Below are 16,310 nucleotides of genomic sequence, written 5' to 3' on the forward strand. Positions count from 1 at the left end.
CCCAAATGGCTAAGAAGCTGCAGCACTTTCTGCCTTTTTTCCTCAAACTGCACATCCAAGTTTCCTCCCACAAAAAAACCAGCAGCAAATTACAAACAATTGAAACGCAAAGGATGTTCAGCATAGTCTATTAATACGACTATGTTGTGATTAAATTGTTTAGTTGCAGACGCATATATTGTTTTTTTTTTTAAATGAAGAGGCAAACACAAACACCCCGAGGCAGAGCATCACAAATGGAGCATCCCATAATCAGCTTATCTATATTTGACATTCTGTCTTAGAAAAACTCCTGAAGGTAAGATGAGAACAAACAACAGAGAATACCTGCTTATATTAGCATCAAGTAACTAACACAAACACGGTTCTGCACGCTGAGGTTCTCATAAGAGCTTATGAGAAGTCAATATCTAACCTGCAGTGGATGAAGCCGTTAGCAGCGGTGATCGGTTTTAGAGCCAGCAGCTTCTGACCGATAGAGGACCGTTCACAGGAGGAAATAAATCCAACAGATTCATCTGAGCTGAGATATTTAGGGAAGAAAAATGGACGAGCTCAACTATCCGGCACATAACAGAAGAAGGAAACTATATATTTGTCATTTAGGAATGCTTAAAAGATATTTACTGGCATCAAATAAGTGGGAAACAAAGTTTGCGTGTCGTAATTTTTCAACCACATTCAAATGATGAGCTGTTTCTAAAATAGTTCTATCGAGCAAATGCTGCCTCTCAAATTTAAATGAGGTATTAAGCATCCGCTTAGTGGAAGATCCACACAAATCTCTGTATATTTATGCATATTACAACAAGAGCAAATAATGCAGAGCAATTTACATTGTTTGTAGCACAAATATCAGAGGAGAAAAATGATGCCTGCTGAAAGCTGCTGTTAATTTTGTTGCAGGAAAATAAAACGGGGGAGAAGGAGCAACCTCCTGCACTGCTGCTTTATAAAATAAATAAAAACAAACAAAAAAACAGGGCAGGGATATAAGAGAAGGCAGGAATGATTCCGGAGCAGTCCAAGCATGACGAGGTTTATAATTAATTCTGCAAAGATCCATCACCAACGTGCAGCAGAGGCCAGAACCTGGAGCGACTGGCGCCGAGGCAAAGTCAGAAATAATGGCTGCAGATTTTCAGATCCTCTGAAACTGGGAGAGTTATTGATAATGTATGCATATTATTTATTCTTAATTTTATGCTTAACTACTTTCTCTAGTTAATTTAAGTGTTAATAAAAATGTCTGTAAGGTGGAGTAAGTAGATTATTATTAGCCTTTTTACGGTAATTTGTCAGGTTTGTCAGATGGAGGTTAATCAGCAGAGAATAACTCACATGTATTTCTCATGTGAGTGTCGAGAAAAGTCGAGATCATCCCACTTCCCCATGCTGGAGATTTTAGTTTAATAATAACAATAAATAAAGTTATCTTTAAAACTGATTACACAGGTGACATCAAGACCCAACAGTAGAGTCAGACGGTAATGAAATTAATCTGGTTGTTATTGTGTCCTGCAAACTTTGCTTTAATTCTACTTTTTTCTATTTAATCATAAAAAAAATCATAATCAGGCAGAAAGAGAGTCATGGAACAGGAAGAGCAGGTTTCCTGAAGAAAAGGGAAGTTTCCAGCCTGCATGTGTTTAAAAATAGTTCAGACTGCTCATTTCAAGGCATTAAAGGTTTAAAGAATAAAATCTAAACATTTTGAGTAATTGGATAAAAACCCAGAGTAAAATACTTAAATTAATAATGATAACTTATAATTAAGCCAATAATTAATATTGGTTTAACTAGTGGTTGATGTTGGTTTGATTATAAAACCTCTCTCTGTTGTGTGGCCTTTTCAGACTATTTTGGAGTTTTTTGACATGTCAACTGATCCTATATATCTAAACACACACAAACACACAAATGTGAAATCAGGGTTTCCGTCTGTGTATAATAAGCCTGGCGGGCCAGCAGGCTTTACTTGCCCCTCCCCACCAGGCTGAGGATTATTTATTTTAAACAGGGTTTTTTATACATCAGTAACAGTGACAGTAAAGACAGATTAAGCTAGGTTGATACTTTAAGCTGCACCTGCCTGTTGACTTCACAAACTATTATTTCAGAATTACGACGCCGATTCATGCACCTGTGGTTTTTTTGTAACTTAACATTTTTTAACACAAAAACATGGTGGGCTGCTGCTGGACTTAGCACCTCCAACATGGGAATTAGCATTATTTCTGGGGGAAATCCTGTGAATGTACATATAAATTATATATATAAAAATAAGAAAGTGATGTCATGGCGAGGTTAACATAACACAATGTCTTGGTTCTGAAGAATATTGAATTTCACACTCTTGATCTCAATTGAAATGCAATATTGATCAGATTATTGCATAAAAAGCAACATAAATGCTCCAACAGGACTTGATGTTCTTGATCTATCTATGTTTAGTGTCAGGCTTGTTTTGTAACACAGCAGACCTGAGGAAGCTGCTTGACAGCAGCTTTAATGTGTGATAGAGATCACTCCATGGGAGAGTAAATAATTCATCCTCCATATTGATTGGTAATAGATAACGAGACTGATTGCTTTCTGAACACTGGCATAATTTAACATAGTTTAAAACTGCTGCAACCAACATCTCTCCCTTTCACAACCCTGTTCACTCTTACCTGACTGGTAAAAATTAACAGATTATGAATTAATCTCCATGTACAATAGAGATTTTGAGATTTGATGGGAAATTTCACAACCCCAGACAGAAAAAGCTGGATGATGTAATCAGGGAGATAAACTTAGAAAGCTCCTCTTGTCAGAACAGAAATCTTTCAACCCCAGAATCCGGGATTAAATGCTTGGCGGCGTTAGTCGTGGTCAGGTAACCTGCCGTCTTTGACAAGGGGAGCTCTGCTTATGCTAAACTGTGGTAATTTTATGCTAAGAACATCGGACGCTGTCTGAAAATCCTTGTCGGGTGATTGCGCCCGTGGATTTGGGAGGGGATATTTTGGAAAACAAATGCACAACGCTGCACCGTTTCCCCAAGCGCCCGCGAGACTGATGAGTCTTCAAACACGACCCCTGCAAATCCACCGGGCATTGCACAGCAGGAACGATGGAGCGCGGGCCAAACTGTGCAAAGCTCCCTCAGCGTGATCAATATGTGCATATGTAAAAAGTCAGTGTACAGCAAAAATAGAGGAAAAGGGACCAATATCAAATCCCTGAGATTACAGCAAGCACATATTAATAGAGTGCATAATGCACCATGACGTCCAATATTTTTTAGGTTTTGATGCAGCCTTTAATTTAATGTAGGACGCCGTCTGATTAATACCTAATGATGAGCATTCAGTATGCAAATGTGTCCTGAGTTTAAAATAAATCATCTTAATGTGATATTTTGGGTGTAGTTACATCAAACCGAACAGATGGGAGTCACGTGTCGAATAAGACATTTAATGAGCGTTTTGATTATTTAATCCACTTATTTTTACTGACATATTTACTGTATGCATCTTCTGACAGGCTTGAAACAAACAGCCAGTAATTCACATCCTCAAGAGTTCATCCTTTAATCTGTACAAATAAAATTCAACAAGCAACCTAAAAAAACCCGCATTAGCCAAACAAAGCCCTTTCCTCCGAGCATCAGGAGCGTTTTTCTTTTTTTACTCCTCATGCATATTGTTTGCTCTTGTTGATATCAAACAGTCCGCGCCCCTTTAAGGTTCTAAGTCAGAGATACATATCGCAAGTCATCATTCTTTTTGCTGAAGGAAGCAGTGTTGCTGACATTGCCATGTTGCATTACACTCACACCAAGAAAACAAGGGGACATAATCTAGGACAAGCTGTCGGGAATCATCTGAAACAATTTCAGTTAATCGACTCTGAGATGCAGAAATCCTCCTTCTCATGGAGGCCGAGGATCTCTGAGATCATAAAGGAACAACAACAACAGGACACAAACATACCAAATAATCTCATGATGAGATGCGTTCAGACGTCTAAATCCAGATATTAAAGGAAGAGTAAAAGTGACACCTGCATGATTTATTTCGCCTCGTTAGGTAAAGATCAGTCAGGATTCAGGAGAGTAAACCTGATATGCTAAGATGTTGCAGACTGCAGTGCAGCACGCTGTGTTTCTGTGTCAGCAGAATGAACGCCGGGCTACAAAGCCCTCATTACTTCAGCTGAAGTGAAGCAGAGAAACATTTGATGCTCCACCCGGAGCAGCTTCTGCTGGGGAACCGTCACTCACCGCTCTTGCAGATGGGACAGCACTGGTCGGGCTCGTACTCCGGGTTCACACACTCAGTCTGAGGACAGGCGGACACCGAGCACAGAACCTCTCCACTGGGCTCACACCGGCACTTCTCACACGGAGACACCTGAAGGACAGGGATCAGGTCGGCCCATCAACAAAAAAACACTAAATCAAACGCTTCTGGTCTAGTTTCCAGTACAGATATCTCAGCTTAAAATAAGATGAAATTAATGGCCAGTAACCTTCATGCAAGATATATGAGCTTGTCTTAAGTCTATAATTTCTTAATATTAAAATAAAAGTACTAGTACCCTGGTTGATTATATAATTTATATCAAAAGAAAACTGTCTTGATATAAGTGAGATAATAAACATGTTTTAAAGACATACAGTGAGGAGAGATCAGCTGATTTTCTCCTCTCTCAAGGACACAAACACTGAACTGATGAACCTGTTTGAAATCCTGCTTTTCTCTCCCTGTCTGAGTTGCAAACGGCGCATTATGTCCATCTCTGACTCCGTAGTAAAAACTGTACATCTCTGAGTTAACGCTGTTGTTCAGCAGAGCTAAAAATAGTAAGAACACGACTGTGTGTTTGTCTCTGAGGGTTAAGCAGCTAGCATGAACGTATATGGAGGCTTATAAAGACCTGCAGGCTCTCCTCGTCCAGCCGGTCAGCTCAGACGGACGTTTATGTCTCGGCAGTTTTGCAGTTGGTCCATCTGCTCTTCAGATGGACCAACTGAACAGAGCTCTGTGAGACGTTCAAAGGTTGTTGTAAAAGCTAACTCTGCTTTAAACTTCTCCACAACTTTCTCTGTGACCTTTCTGCTGGGATCCTTGGTCTTAATGATGCTGTTTGTTTGCTTATTCTGGGACGTGTGGAGGTAATTAGTTGAACTGGAGGTTTTCAGAGGGATCAGATTAAAGGGAACTCAATACAAAAACAACTTTATCAGACTTCTAATTTAAATACACAGCTCTGGAAAAAAATGATCAGTTTCTTTGATTTTACTCTTCATAAGTATACGTTTGAGTAAAATGAAGATTGTTCTTTTATTCTATGAACTACTTACAACATGTCTCTGAAAAAACAAACAAAGATTTAGTATTTATATGCAGAAAATGAGAAATGGTCAGAATAAGAAAAGAGATGCTATCAGACCTGAAATAATACAAAGCAAAGAAGTTCATATTCATTTAGAAACAACAATACTAATGTTTTAACTCGGGAAGAGTTTAGAAATCAGTATTTTGTTGGAATAACCAGGAGCTTTTCGGTGCCGTTGGCTCTTCATTTTTTCCAGAGCTGCATATAGTTGAGCTCTCAACCCATTAAAAACTTAATCAGATTAATCACACTCTTTTGCTGTGATTAATCAGCATTAATCACTATGCTTATCTTTGTAAGCTTGAATTGTAAAAATGCATTTTTTAAATAAATGTTAAAGAAAACATTTTGTCTCAAACCAAACTTCTCACTTTTCCAGGTTTTAATATTCAAGAAGATTTTTTTTAAAAGTAATTTTGTTTCAAACATAATTTTAAAACTATAAACTGGCTGTGAATGTTAATTCACCGCTAAAATAAGTTCCTTGGTTTATCCAAACATCTGGGTGATTTTTTAAAAACCAGACTGACGCTCGTCTCTCATCTTTTCACTCACTTTTGTGACACAGACAATAAGAGGTTCTTAGATAAAAGCATGCAATGCAACTAATCTGCATTATGAAATATTAATGTGTTAAACTATTTAGATTAATCGCAGGTGAATGCATTAACGCATTAATATTGACAGCCCTAATATATAGCACATACAATCCCTGCTAAATACTTTTAAGCTTGTGGCTGCAGCACAATAGAATATGTAAAATTTCAAGGGGTTTGAACATTTCTGCATAGCTATGCACCTTACACACACACACAGAGATACACACACACACAGATACACACACACAAAGCTCAATAAGACTGCCTTGATTGTTTAGCGGAGTATGTATTCAGTGTCAGAAAGCCACATCTATGGGGAAGTCTCAGTTCTCTCAATTTTATTGCCAATGAGAGCCTCATTTTCGAAAGGGCAGAGCCGAGAATTGAACTACCCTATTCAATCAGAAGATAAGGAGAAATCAATAGGAACTGGGAAACAATAGAAAGATGCTTCCAATTTCCTCAGCGCGTGAGTCTGGGTTGTCTTTCCGAGTGTTTCTGTGTGTCTGAAAATAAAGGAGGAAAAGGTGGAACAAAGGCTGGGGAGCGTAGAGTTTGATTTACATTCAGAGCGTGCAAGCACAGGTTTCATTTTGCAGCTGCTTATATGAAGTCATACACCTCTAGTCCTAACAAGAGAGCTGATGCTCGTTCTGCAGATTGCTGAAGCTTGTGCCTCCGCATGGCACTCCACTGTGAAAAATGGAGTGAGGTAGCACTTAGCACGATGCCCCAGAATGTAGCAATCAAGCATAAAAAAACCAGCCTGTTGCTCCGGTTCAAAGCTCCTGCCCTACAAACGGCCCAAAGCCTGACGTATAACAGCGGGGAAGACTTAGAAGAAGATACTCCACATTAGGCTCAACCATCTGTGGAGACACTACATACATAAAAAGAGGCATTAGGGTTCAATTTATTGCCTCATAAGAGACATAACACTGAGATGGTGGTGCAATCCTGAGTCAAGTCTCTTTATGAAGACGTGACAGCAGATAAAAGAGTAAAGACCTCAGTGATGTGTCTCTCCCAAACGCCCACATGTATGAGCATGCCCTGCAGAGTTGGAACATTACTGGAGCTGTAACTCTTTGTATCGACTGAATATGGAGGCACTCTGCTGAAGCTGCACGGCTAAAACTCAGCCTCTGGTAACATTCTGCTACACAAGTGCTGACCTTTGCCATTATAAATGTGCCTGCGTGCTCACTTGTATGCTGCAAGGCAAGGTTACTTGTTTCTGTGTAGCGGCGGTAATAAACTCCATTGATAGCGTGGAGTGTTGGTCAGCAATTCTTTCAGGTCGGAGCATGTCATCAAGGACTGAAAGTGGTAAAACGGGCTCACCTTAAACTCTTCTAGAGAGGCGTAGACCTTGCCCCGAAACTCGCAGTAGTTTTTTTTCTCCTTGCACAGAGGGCAGCACTGGCTGGTGTCCACTTTGATGCAGCGAGGGTGGACCTTGGGACATTCGGGCTTGGTGCACAGAGGGCCCTCGTCCGTGCAGAGGCAAGGACACGTCGAGGGGCCCGGGGTGAACTGGTCGCCGATGGCAAACACGAAGCCGCTCTCGTCCATGCAGCCTTTCCCTCTGTAGTCCGGGTAGGCGTACTCGTCGATGGCATCCAGGGAGAGGGCCACGTCGCTGGTGGGGCCCTCGTCTATTTGGTTTAGACTGTCCTGTTCACTCCACTGCTGCTCAGATTCGCCACCTTTCAGTCCGCCTGACAGGGAGCTAAAGCTGGGCCCGGTGAGGTCCGGGGCAGTCCTGTTGGGGCCGAAGGCGTTGGTTTCCTGAGCGGCGTACTCCAGCGGCTCCTCTGGACTCTGCTTGTCCTGCTGTTCGTCCTGCCGGGACTGGGTCAGCACATTCTCCAGACGATCCCGGCTCACCGGCAGCGTCGCTATGGGATTGCACAGGGCGCTGCTCATCAGGAACCCCAGAAGAAGGAGAACTTCCGCTGCCATGGTAACGGAGTGCAGCATCTCTTCCCACCACCGGCAAGGTGGGAAAACACCTTGGCTCACATAACACAGTTCACATCGCAGGTGCGAGCCAGTCCATCTGGAAAAAGAAAATCAAACTGGGGTTACGTGTTCAGCACTTTGTCACTTTTATCATATCGGCTCTGATTTACGTCTGAGTCTCGTTCCCACAAGCAAACCACCACTGAGTGTGAGGCAAGCATGTAGCATCAGTGAATTGGATCATCAGGAAAAGAAGTAGACACAAAGACGCGTTAGGAAATCGATAATGCTTGGTACTGTAACCAAGCATTATCGGTTAATGCTTGGTTACATCAATCAGTCTCTGCGGTGTTAGAGTTAGGGGAAAATGGCCAATGAGGGAACTGAATGTCACCCTGCTAAGGACCTCATGGAGCAGAGAGCCGGGATCAATGTCTGTTTCTTTTCAATGAATCGCAGCCAACAGTACATAAAGAGAGATTGATTTGAAAATGGGACATAATGCCATCTTGGAAAGATAACTTTACAACAGATTTCAGAGATATGAGAGTAGCAATGTAAGTTTAAAAGTAAAAGCCAATCTGCTCCATCTCTTTTATTTTTTTGCAAGAAAGCCAACAAAATGTCACTTTGAGACCCTTTCAGCACTCAGGAGTTGACGTACGCCGGCTAAAAGCCCTCGGATCAGCTGCAGAGGCTGCACATTTTTAAAAAGCATCGGCCGATGTTTTTGTTTTTGTCTCCTACTTAACTTGATTTACTGCATCGTCTTGAAATTCAAATGCCTCCTATGATGCGTCGCTGTGTCTGGTGGCCTACTTTCATTCATTTCCCTCACACCCAATGTTTGGTGTGATCGCTGAGCTCCTTTTAATGGGCTGCAGTCAGTTTGACACAACTTACTTTGCAGAAATTTTTTTGATTATTTAGCACTGACAGACCCAAGTACTAACTGGAAAGTTGTGTCAAAGCTTATTTATGACAAGTTATTAAAAGAGGGCAGCTGCTCATAAATGGGTGCATAAAGTTTCTGACAAAAATGTCCGTACTCCCTTTTATTCCAGCTTTTAATTATAACAACAGAGTGCTACATTTTTCATTGTGAAATTACAGAGTAACTGTGAAGTGAAAAGAAAATTATACATATAATCAGCCCCCTGTACTCTGATACCTATAAATAAAGTGCAACCCACGACTTTCAGAAGTAAGGGATAAAGTCAATTAATCATTTCTTTTATTGTGTCAAATGTGAAAAGAATTGATCAAGTAATATTACTCAAACAGAGAACGACTGTGATGAGAAAAACTTCAGTCGTTGTGCTTTTATCTGAGATTTTAAATGCAGGCTGATAAAATCCCGTACTTGCTTTTTGGCTAACTTCGCAGCGATTTCAATATCAATATTGGATACTGGTATGCTCAATCCATCATTTGTGAATTTTTTAAATAAAAAAATGTAAGTAATTTGCTAACAAACTCAGCAGTGGTACCCATGATAACTCTGGAGGAGCTGCAGAGATCAACACCTTGGTAGAAGAATCTACTAGAGGTTAACTGCACAAATTTGGCCTTTATGGAAAAGCAGCAAGAAGAAAGCAAAAGTTAAGTAAAAGAAAGAAGTCAGGATTGAAGTTTGCTTTAACCTACAAACATTTGGAAGGAGATTATCTGGTCAAATAAGTCCTGAGCTGAATTTTTGGCCTACCTAACCTGTGGTGAAACATGGCAGTTTAGCAAAATAAAGGCTGATGCTGTAAAAATACCTAATAATTGAGACTTGGGAGAATATTCACCAGAAAAATAACCCAAAATATCCCACCAGAACTTCAGTGGGCTGGTTTATATTAAAGCATATTCATGTGTTAAAAGTGACCTAGTCAAAGTCAAAAGCCTAAATCTAATGGAGAATATGTGATTTGAAATCCCAGCTCACAGATGCTCTCTATTTAATCTGCCTGAACAAGAAGAATGTGCAGGAATTTCAATCTGCATGTGAAAACTGGTGGAGAAATCCCAAAGACTCGCAGCTGTGATTTCAGAGAAAGACGCTTCTGAAAAGTAATTACTCAGAGGATTTCTATTTGTTCAAAATCAGGAATCATTTTCCCTCCACTTCATCATTACACGTCTCTTAGTGTTCAACACAGAAAATCCTATGAAATATGTTTAAGTTTTATCTTTGCAACTTAAAATGGGAATTTCCTAGAGGTGTGAATACTTTTCAAGGCAGGTTTAGCTATGTGGAAAGAAACAAAGCAAACCAGATGGAACACGGATTCAGTTTGAGTGAAAGCAAACCAGATTCCCGCCGCATGTTTTAGGTGACGCCTTTTGATATTCATGAATTCAGCTTCATTCTGCGGGACAAACGATGGCACCGCTATCACACCGGCGGTGTTTGAGGAGCGTTTCTCCCTCTGAATTGCCGTGTTTGAGGCGGAATCCTTGCAGGCGGCGGCGACAAACGAGGAGGAAGCAGAGCGAGGTGCATACCGATAACGCTGCTGCAGCTGACAGAGACGGGGAGCGATGAGCCCTGGCCTCATTAGTAAAAGGACCTCATTTGTCTTTTCTCAGCCTCACCTCTCCACCCTAACAGCTGTTATGAGCTGTCACTCTAATGCCGCCGCCATGGCCGCCGCCGCCGCGCTCTGTGTGGCCCTCGGGGTGTTTGGCAACATGAAGCAAACTGGCCTGGGCAACACGATGCTGCTTATAGAGGACTGGTTTCCTCACTGCCTGTGTCTAACGATGAAGCAGACTGTTTACAGCAGCTTGTTGTGTCACAGATTCATGTCAAAATGTCCCCCGAGTGAATGTTGGTGTCATGGCTGGCTGAGTAACGAGTCGGGGTAATGCGCTTTAAAAATCCAAATTGGACATAAAATATGAAATAGCACACTTGGCAAATAAGCCAAGCACTCAATAAAAATGACTTGTTGATCCGAAATGTGTGCTGGATACAAATGTGGTCAGCCAAGACCACAAAAGAAGAGATTTCAGATCCAGACTGTTACTCTCTGGACGTTAATTCTGTACCCATTTCTGCTGCCATGCCTGTCCCACAAAGAGTTCAAAAATCTTACTTATAACTTAAAGGGGAAGTGTTGTGTGCTTTTCAGGCACACAGTGCCAATTTATACCACAATCAAGAAACCATATTAACATCAGTTGTTATAAGAATGCCTTCCTGCTCTTTCTGAAACCTTCAGGAAGTCATCACTTCACAGGAAGCTGTGATTTTTTTTTAACCAGCATTTCTCTGAGAAGCAGCTCCTAAAATGAGCTCAGCTGATGCTAACTCTAACAGGTGTTTGCTAATTGCTGCTGGCTAGTCTGAAGGAGATGAGTGGGAGGAGCTAAGTCGCATTTTGAACAGCTGAATGGTTGCCATGGAGATTAAACGATTTCTCAAACATGCATGAAAGAATTGAAGCAACACTCCAGGTATGTGTTTGATGAGAGAAAGAAAAAGTGAATATATTGTACTGATGTGATACTAATATTAATCTACTGATACTAATCTGGAACAAACTTTCAGAAAACTGTAAAACTGCTGAAACCCTGAGTTCCTTTAAATCAAGGCTAAAAGCCTCCTGTTTAGAGCAATAATCAACATATTTGATGAATATTTGCTTGATGATTTTGATGATGGCATTAGTCAAAATATAATGTTTTGTCATTTACTGTAAAATATCAGTCTGAGTCTTTAAATGTGTTTCACTTATTGAATCCAAATTAAATTTTCAAAAATAATCAAATTTACTAAGAGTTACCTGTAGACGGGAAAACACAAGGAATAGCAGATTAATGATTAATAACTTCTATACAATCTGATCAACTAAACTAAGGCATAAATGAACAAAAATATGCTTCAGTTCCATTTAATTTACAGGAATTTTCAGGCGAGCTAAAAATTGTGGCCACAGATTTGGTAAATAATTGTTTCTGTGAACTGGATTCCCTCCAAATAAATCAAAACATTTACAAATTATGTTCAACTAAAGATTATTTTTTTAAATTTTGGGGGGTACCGATAAGGTTGGAGGATTCTTAAACGATGTTTGTGTAGTAGCTTCATTCATCTACCTTCATCTTTTAGCACTTTTCCAATCCTCCAAACAGCCCTGAGCCCAATAGAGAGTATTTACCTTGAACCTTAGAATATTTTTGCAAAGCAAGGACATTTAATTATTATTCTAAACTGAAGTAATTATGGAAAAAATGGGTCAAGTGTGGGTGTCCTAACCGACACATTTTTTTCTCTGTACTTCACCAGTCTTCACATTTTTCTCAGCAGATAGAGATGGAAACTATTTAGCTCAAAATATAGGCAGACATGCATTTTTTATGAAGCATATAAGTATCAAACTGAGAAAAAATTATAAATAAACAGATGATTGGCAGTTTCTTTCATTTCTTTGAGTCTGTGAGAAATTACACCTATTGGTTGTTTGTGCAGTTTGGGGAGGTGACAGAAATGCGACTAATATGGTTATTAATTATGCAGATTTTTTCTCTGCTGTTTACTTGTTCGCGTTTGCTCTTTGAGAACTGACAGCTGAAGCAGACAGCCTTTAAATCATGCAATTTCACTTTGAACTGCAACCAATTCACACTTCCTGCACAGACCAGTGGCTCCAGACTCCAAGTGTCGTTTGTTGGCAATGAGGAAAAGAAAATGAAGCACAACAAATATTTGCATAAATGCAGAACAATATGCTTTACCACCTTCGCAAATTACTTTTTTTTCCCTCGACAGTCATTCCATCCATATGACATCTCCCCGCTTTAACACAAACCTTATCTCCACTGAATGTTTAGCTAATTTCCACTTCTCAGAATAATGTCCAGCTGGTGTCATAGAAAGACATTTAAATGTAATGCAGTGAAATCTTATTAAGATGAGGTTGTAGATTATCCTTTTCACCCATTCTTCATGTTCAAACACTCTTTTATTTATATTCTTGCATATAAGCCATCTGATAAAAGGTCAGAGATTTATCTCTGGCCTACAGCTCTGCAAAGACTTTTTTTTCTGCTTCGCTGCTCTACATTCAGTGCTTGCAAGGACACGCTGAAAGAGAGGAAACAAACAGGAAAAAAGATGTGACTTAGAGACACAATGGAGTCTGGGGAATACTGTGGATGAATTTCCAAACTGTGACAGAGACAAAGTCATTTCTGAGGAATCATGTTCCCAACACGAGGCGCTAGCCGCTGTGGAGTGGAGGTGATGTAGAAGCTATCCCTCTGTTAGCACACAGAGTTTACATAAACCGACATCGTCAAGTTCATTCGCACTGCTGACATGTTTAAAGACCCACTTCATAGATTAAAAAATAAATAAACCTGAGCTATGAGCGAGAAAACAGCTCTCCTATTAACACTTCAACTCTAAATAATGATCTCTGGGAAACAAACACTAAGAAAATTAGCACCAGACACCTTTTCAACCACGCAGAGCAAAGCGGACATGTGCTGCAGCTGTTTGTACAAACTCTTCCAAATAACAATGTAGCTGCAGGCTAAAACATATTCCAAATTAGCATAAGAAGAATTAATCACCTGCACATGAATAAATCATCAGTTTTGATGATTATGGCTTATTTCTGTTTTCTATAGTGGAAATGTTCTGTTATGACCTGCAGGACAGATGACCAGCAGAAAGTACCTGACACCGTCCAGCTGCAGGGAAAGACACAAAGAGCCTCTACTATCCAAGGAAAGTTTAGTGGAAGGAGGAGTCCGGGTACGTCTAAGGTGTTTTCACACCTGATATTCCAGTAGACTTGGTTTGATTGGAGATCAAAATTGCAACATTTGTCAGTATTATTGTTAATCTAAACATTTTTTTAAAACAAGTTTTTTAAAAGAATTTCTGTAACTTTTCAAACCCAGAAATTTCCACCTTGTTCTAGAAAATGTATGAGATTAATCTCAAAATGTCCAAATGTTTTCTAATAGACTTTCAAATTGCCAAACTAAAATTTCCAAGTTTTTGTTGAAAACTCCTGAAATTATGAAATGTACTCCTTTTTTCTATCTGCAATGGCTCTAATACATCATCATACCCAACAGACAGTTTCTAATTAAAAAAAACAAACAATGGTCCAAGTTTCTCCCTTTGGATTACAGTAAAGTTTGCATTTCATTTGGAAGTCGGTCTGGTGGAAGAGTGGAGTCTGTTTCCACAGGAAACAGTCAGTGATGGTTTGGTTGCCAAGTCATCTGCTGGTTCTGGTCCGCTGGGTTTTCTGAAGTCCAAAGTAAAAACAGCCGTCTAGCAGAACATTTTGGACTCAAATCAGCAGCAACAGAAATGTGTTGTGTTGTTTATCTAATTTAAATACGGCAGTAAAAATTGTTTTATTGTCCTTACATGCATTAATGTTTGTCCCCTGATCGCTGTGCTGCTGCCGCACCAAGCTGTTATCCAATGTTGTTTCTGAATACATCTTTGATTAATAAATAATGCTCCAACCAGCCGCAGCGAGCCTAATAAACCAGCAAACAAACTACACATCCCTGGCAAACAAAACACAGGCTAATAGTGCACATTATCCGATCATACCATTAGAGATTAATGGCTGAGTATTTAAATTACACAGCCTAATGTTGTGTCTGTTGCACCACTGAACCAGAGGATGGAAATGTAGTCCATTCAAATCAGAGACCTGACAGGTCGAGCAACAGGAGGGGGAGGGGCGCTGAGGTCACTCAGCTGCAGAGGGAACCGTAAAAATGCAACGTAACAGAGAAAAAATGAGTCAGAAGAAATGGTGCCGTTCCTGCAGATGTGCTTTAACTACATAATATATCATAATGTAATTAATATTTCAAGTCTAGAAATGCTTACAAAAGTTCATGGGGATTGTTTTGTCACTTCAGTACCTTCCCCAAATTAATTAACTGAACTATTACATTACTTACTGTAAAATGAATGCCTGGCCCTAAATAATGCAGTTCTTCTTCTTTTGTTTGAGATTATGAATGTGCATCGTGTTAGACTTAAAGCAACATGTGTTCTTCACTTGGTTGAATTAATTTTCTCCTTCTGTTCCAACTTTAAACTATAAATTATTTAACGGTTCCTCCACAGAGTTAAGACCTAAAGCTGATGACCACATTCACTCTCACTCCTTAAATGTGCAAAAACATTCAATTAAATTGATACTTTTTTTTATAGCAGTGGCTTAATATCACTCTAAAAAATTGAGGAAAATCCAACCTTTAGTTAGTAGAGGAAACAAAAATCAAACGTTAAGGAATAGGTTTTTGTTTTTTGTTTGTTTTGGGTTTTTTACAGAATATCAGGTGGTGTAATTACTGCCACCCTCATTTTGTCAGTAGGGCAGCACACAGAGAGAGGGATGTCTGACCATTTATTATTGCACAACCTGTATAAAGCAGGGGTTTCCAACTCCAGTCTCAGAGAGCAACTCTGATGCAACTTTTCAATGCATATTTGTTGAATCAAATGAACATTTTATTACCAGGCGTCTAAAGAACAAAAATATATTTAATTTTTCTGCATTGGAGCAGAAATGCATCAAAACATTGGAGGCCAAAGAACCTAAAGAAGATCCGTTTTCAGTTTTCTATCAGAATCCACCAGGTTTTTATTTAAAAAGCCTCGTTGTTTTAAAGGATTCATGATGCCATGCATTTTAACAACAGGCCCACAGCACCACACATCCTCCTCCGTACTCAGTGGGCATGAGGTGCCTGACCAAACGTCCATCCTGTGATTTATTCCCAATGCTTAAAAGTGTTTGTCGCAGAAAATCCCACATTTTTATGTTTGTAATGGAAGGAAAATAAAATACTTTTTAATAGTATTTTTAGCCTCTAATGGTTGTCATGGAAACTTGGTGACCCCCAACAGTGAGTTTTTAAGATGTATTTTACTCAGAGTTGAGTAGTAACTGGTTACATTTACTAAGTTATATTTACTTGATTGACTTTTTGGAGACAAATTGTAAATTTAGGAGTGTTTTCACTACGCTGTACTTTTTACTTTTACTTGAGTAAAATTTCTGGATTCTCATCCCAGTGTGAGTAACTTCACCGGATGAAAAACAAACATGTTTTAACCAAAAATTAACTAGACACAGACACAAACCTGCAGTTTTTGTTAAAATTTTATAAGTTTTATATTGAAAAAATAATAATTTGGGAAAAATAGTACTTTTGCCTGATATTGCTATTTTGCAATCAATATGATTTTTTTCATTTTGATATTTAAAATACCAACATTTCTACATTTAACTTTAAATATTAAATGATTGAGACTTTGATCAGTTACTTGGTACTTTTACCAAATTATTTGTCCAAGAGTTTTTTCTTAGTTGAGAA

The 16,310-nt window shown here is 39.4% G+C and overlaps 1 protein-coding gene across 1 annotated transcript in view; it reads right to left on the bottom strand.

The window, feature by feature from the left end:
- Nucleotides 1–16,310, bottom strand: part of vwc2 (von Willebrand factor C domain containing 2) — a 49,924-nt gene that overhangs the window by 26,734 nt on the left and 6,880 nt on the right. Inside the window, exons 2-3 of the mRNA XM_015008512.2 lie at nt 7,332–8,049; nt 4,271–4,400 (exon numbers count right to left, since the gene is read on the bottom strand). Coding sequence (XP_014863998.2) covers nt 4,271–4,400; nt 7,332–7,970 — 769 coding nt within the window. The 5' untranslated portion in view covers nt 7,971–8,049. The remainder of the gene's footprint in view (nt 1–4,270; nt 4,401–7,331; nt 8,050–16,310) is intronic.

Source organism: Poecilia mexicana, unplaced genomic scaffold, assembly GCF_051168715.1.
Source record: "Poecilia mexicana isolate PSO_F unplaced genomic scaffold, ASM5116871v1 scaffold_15, whole genome shotgun sequence".
Lineage (NCBI taxonomy): Eukaryota > Metazoa > Chordata > Actinopteri > Cyprinodontiformes > Poeciliidae > Poecilia > Poecilia mexicana.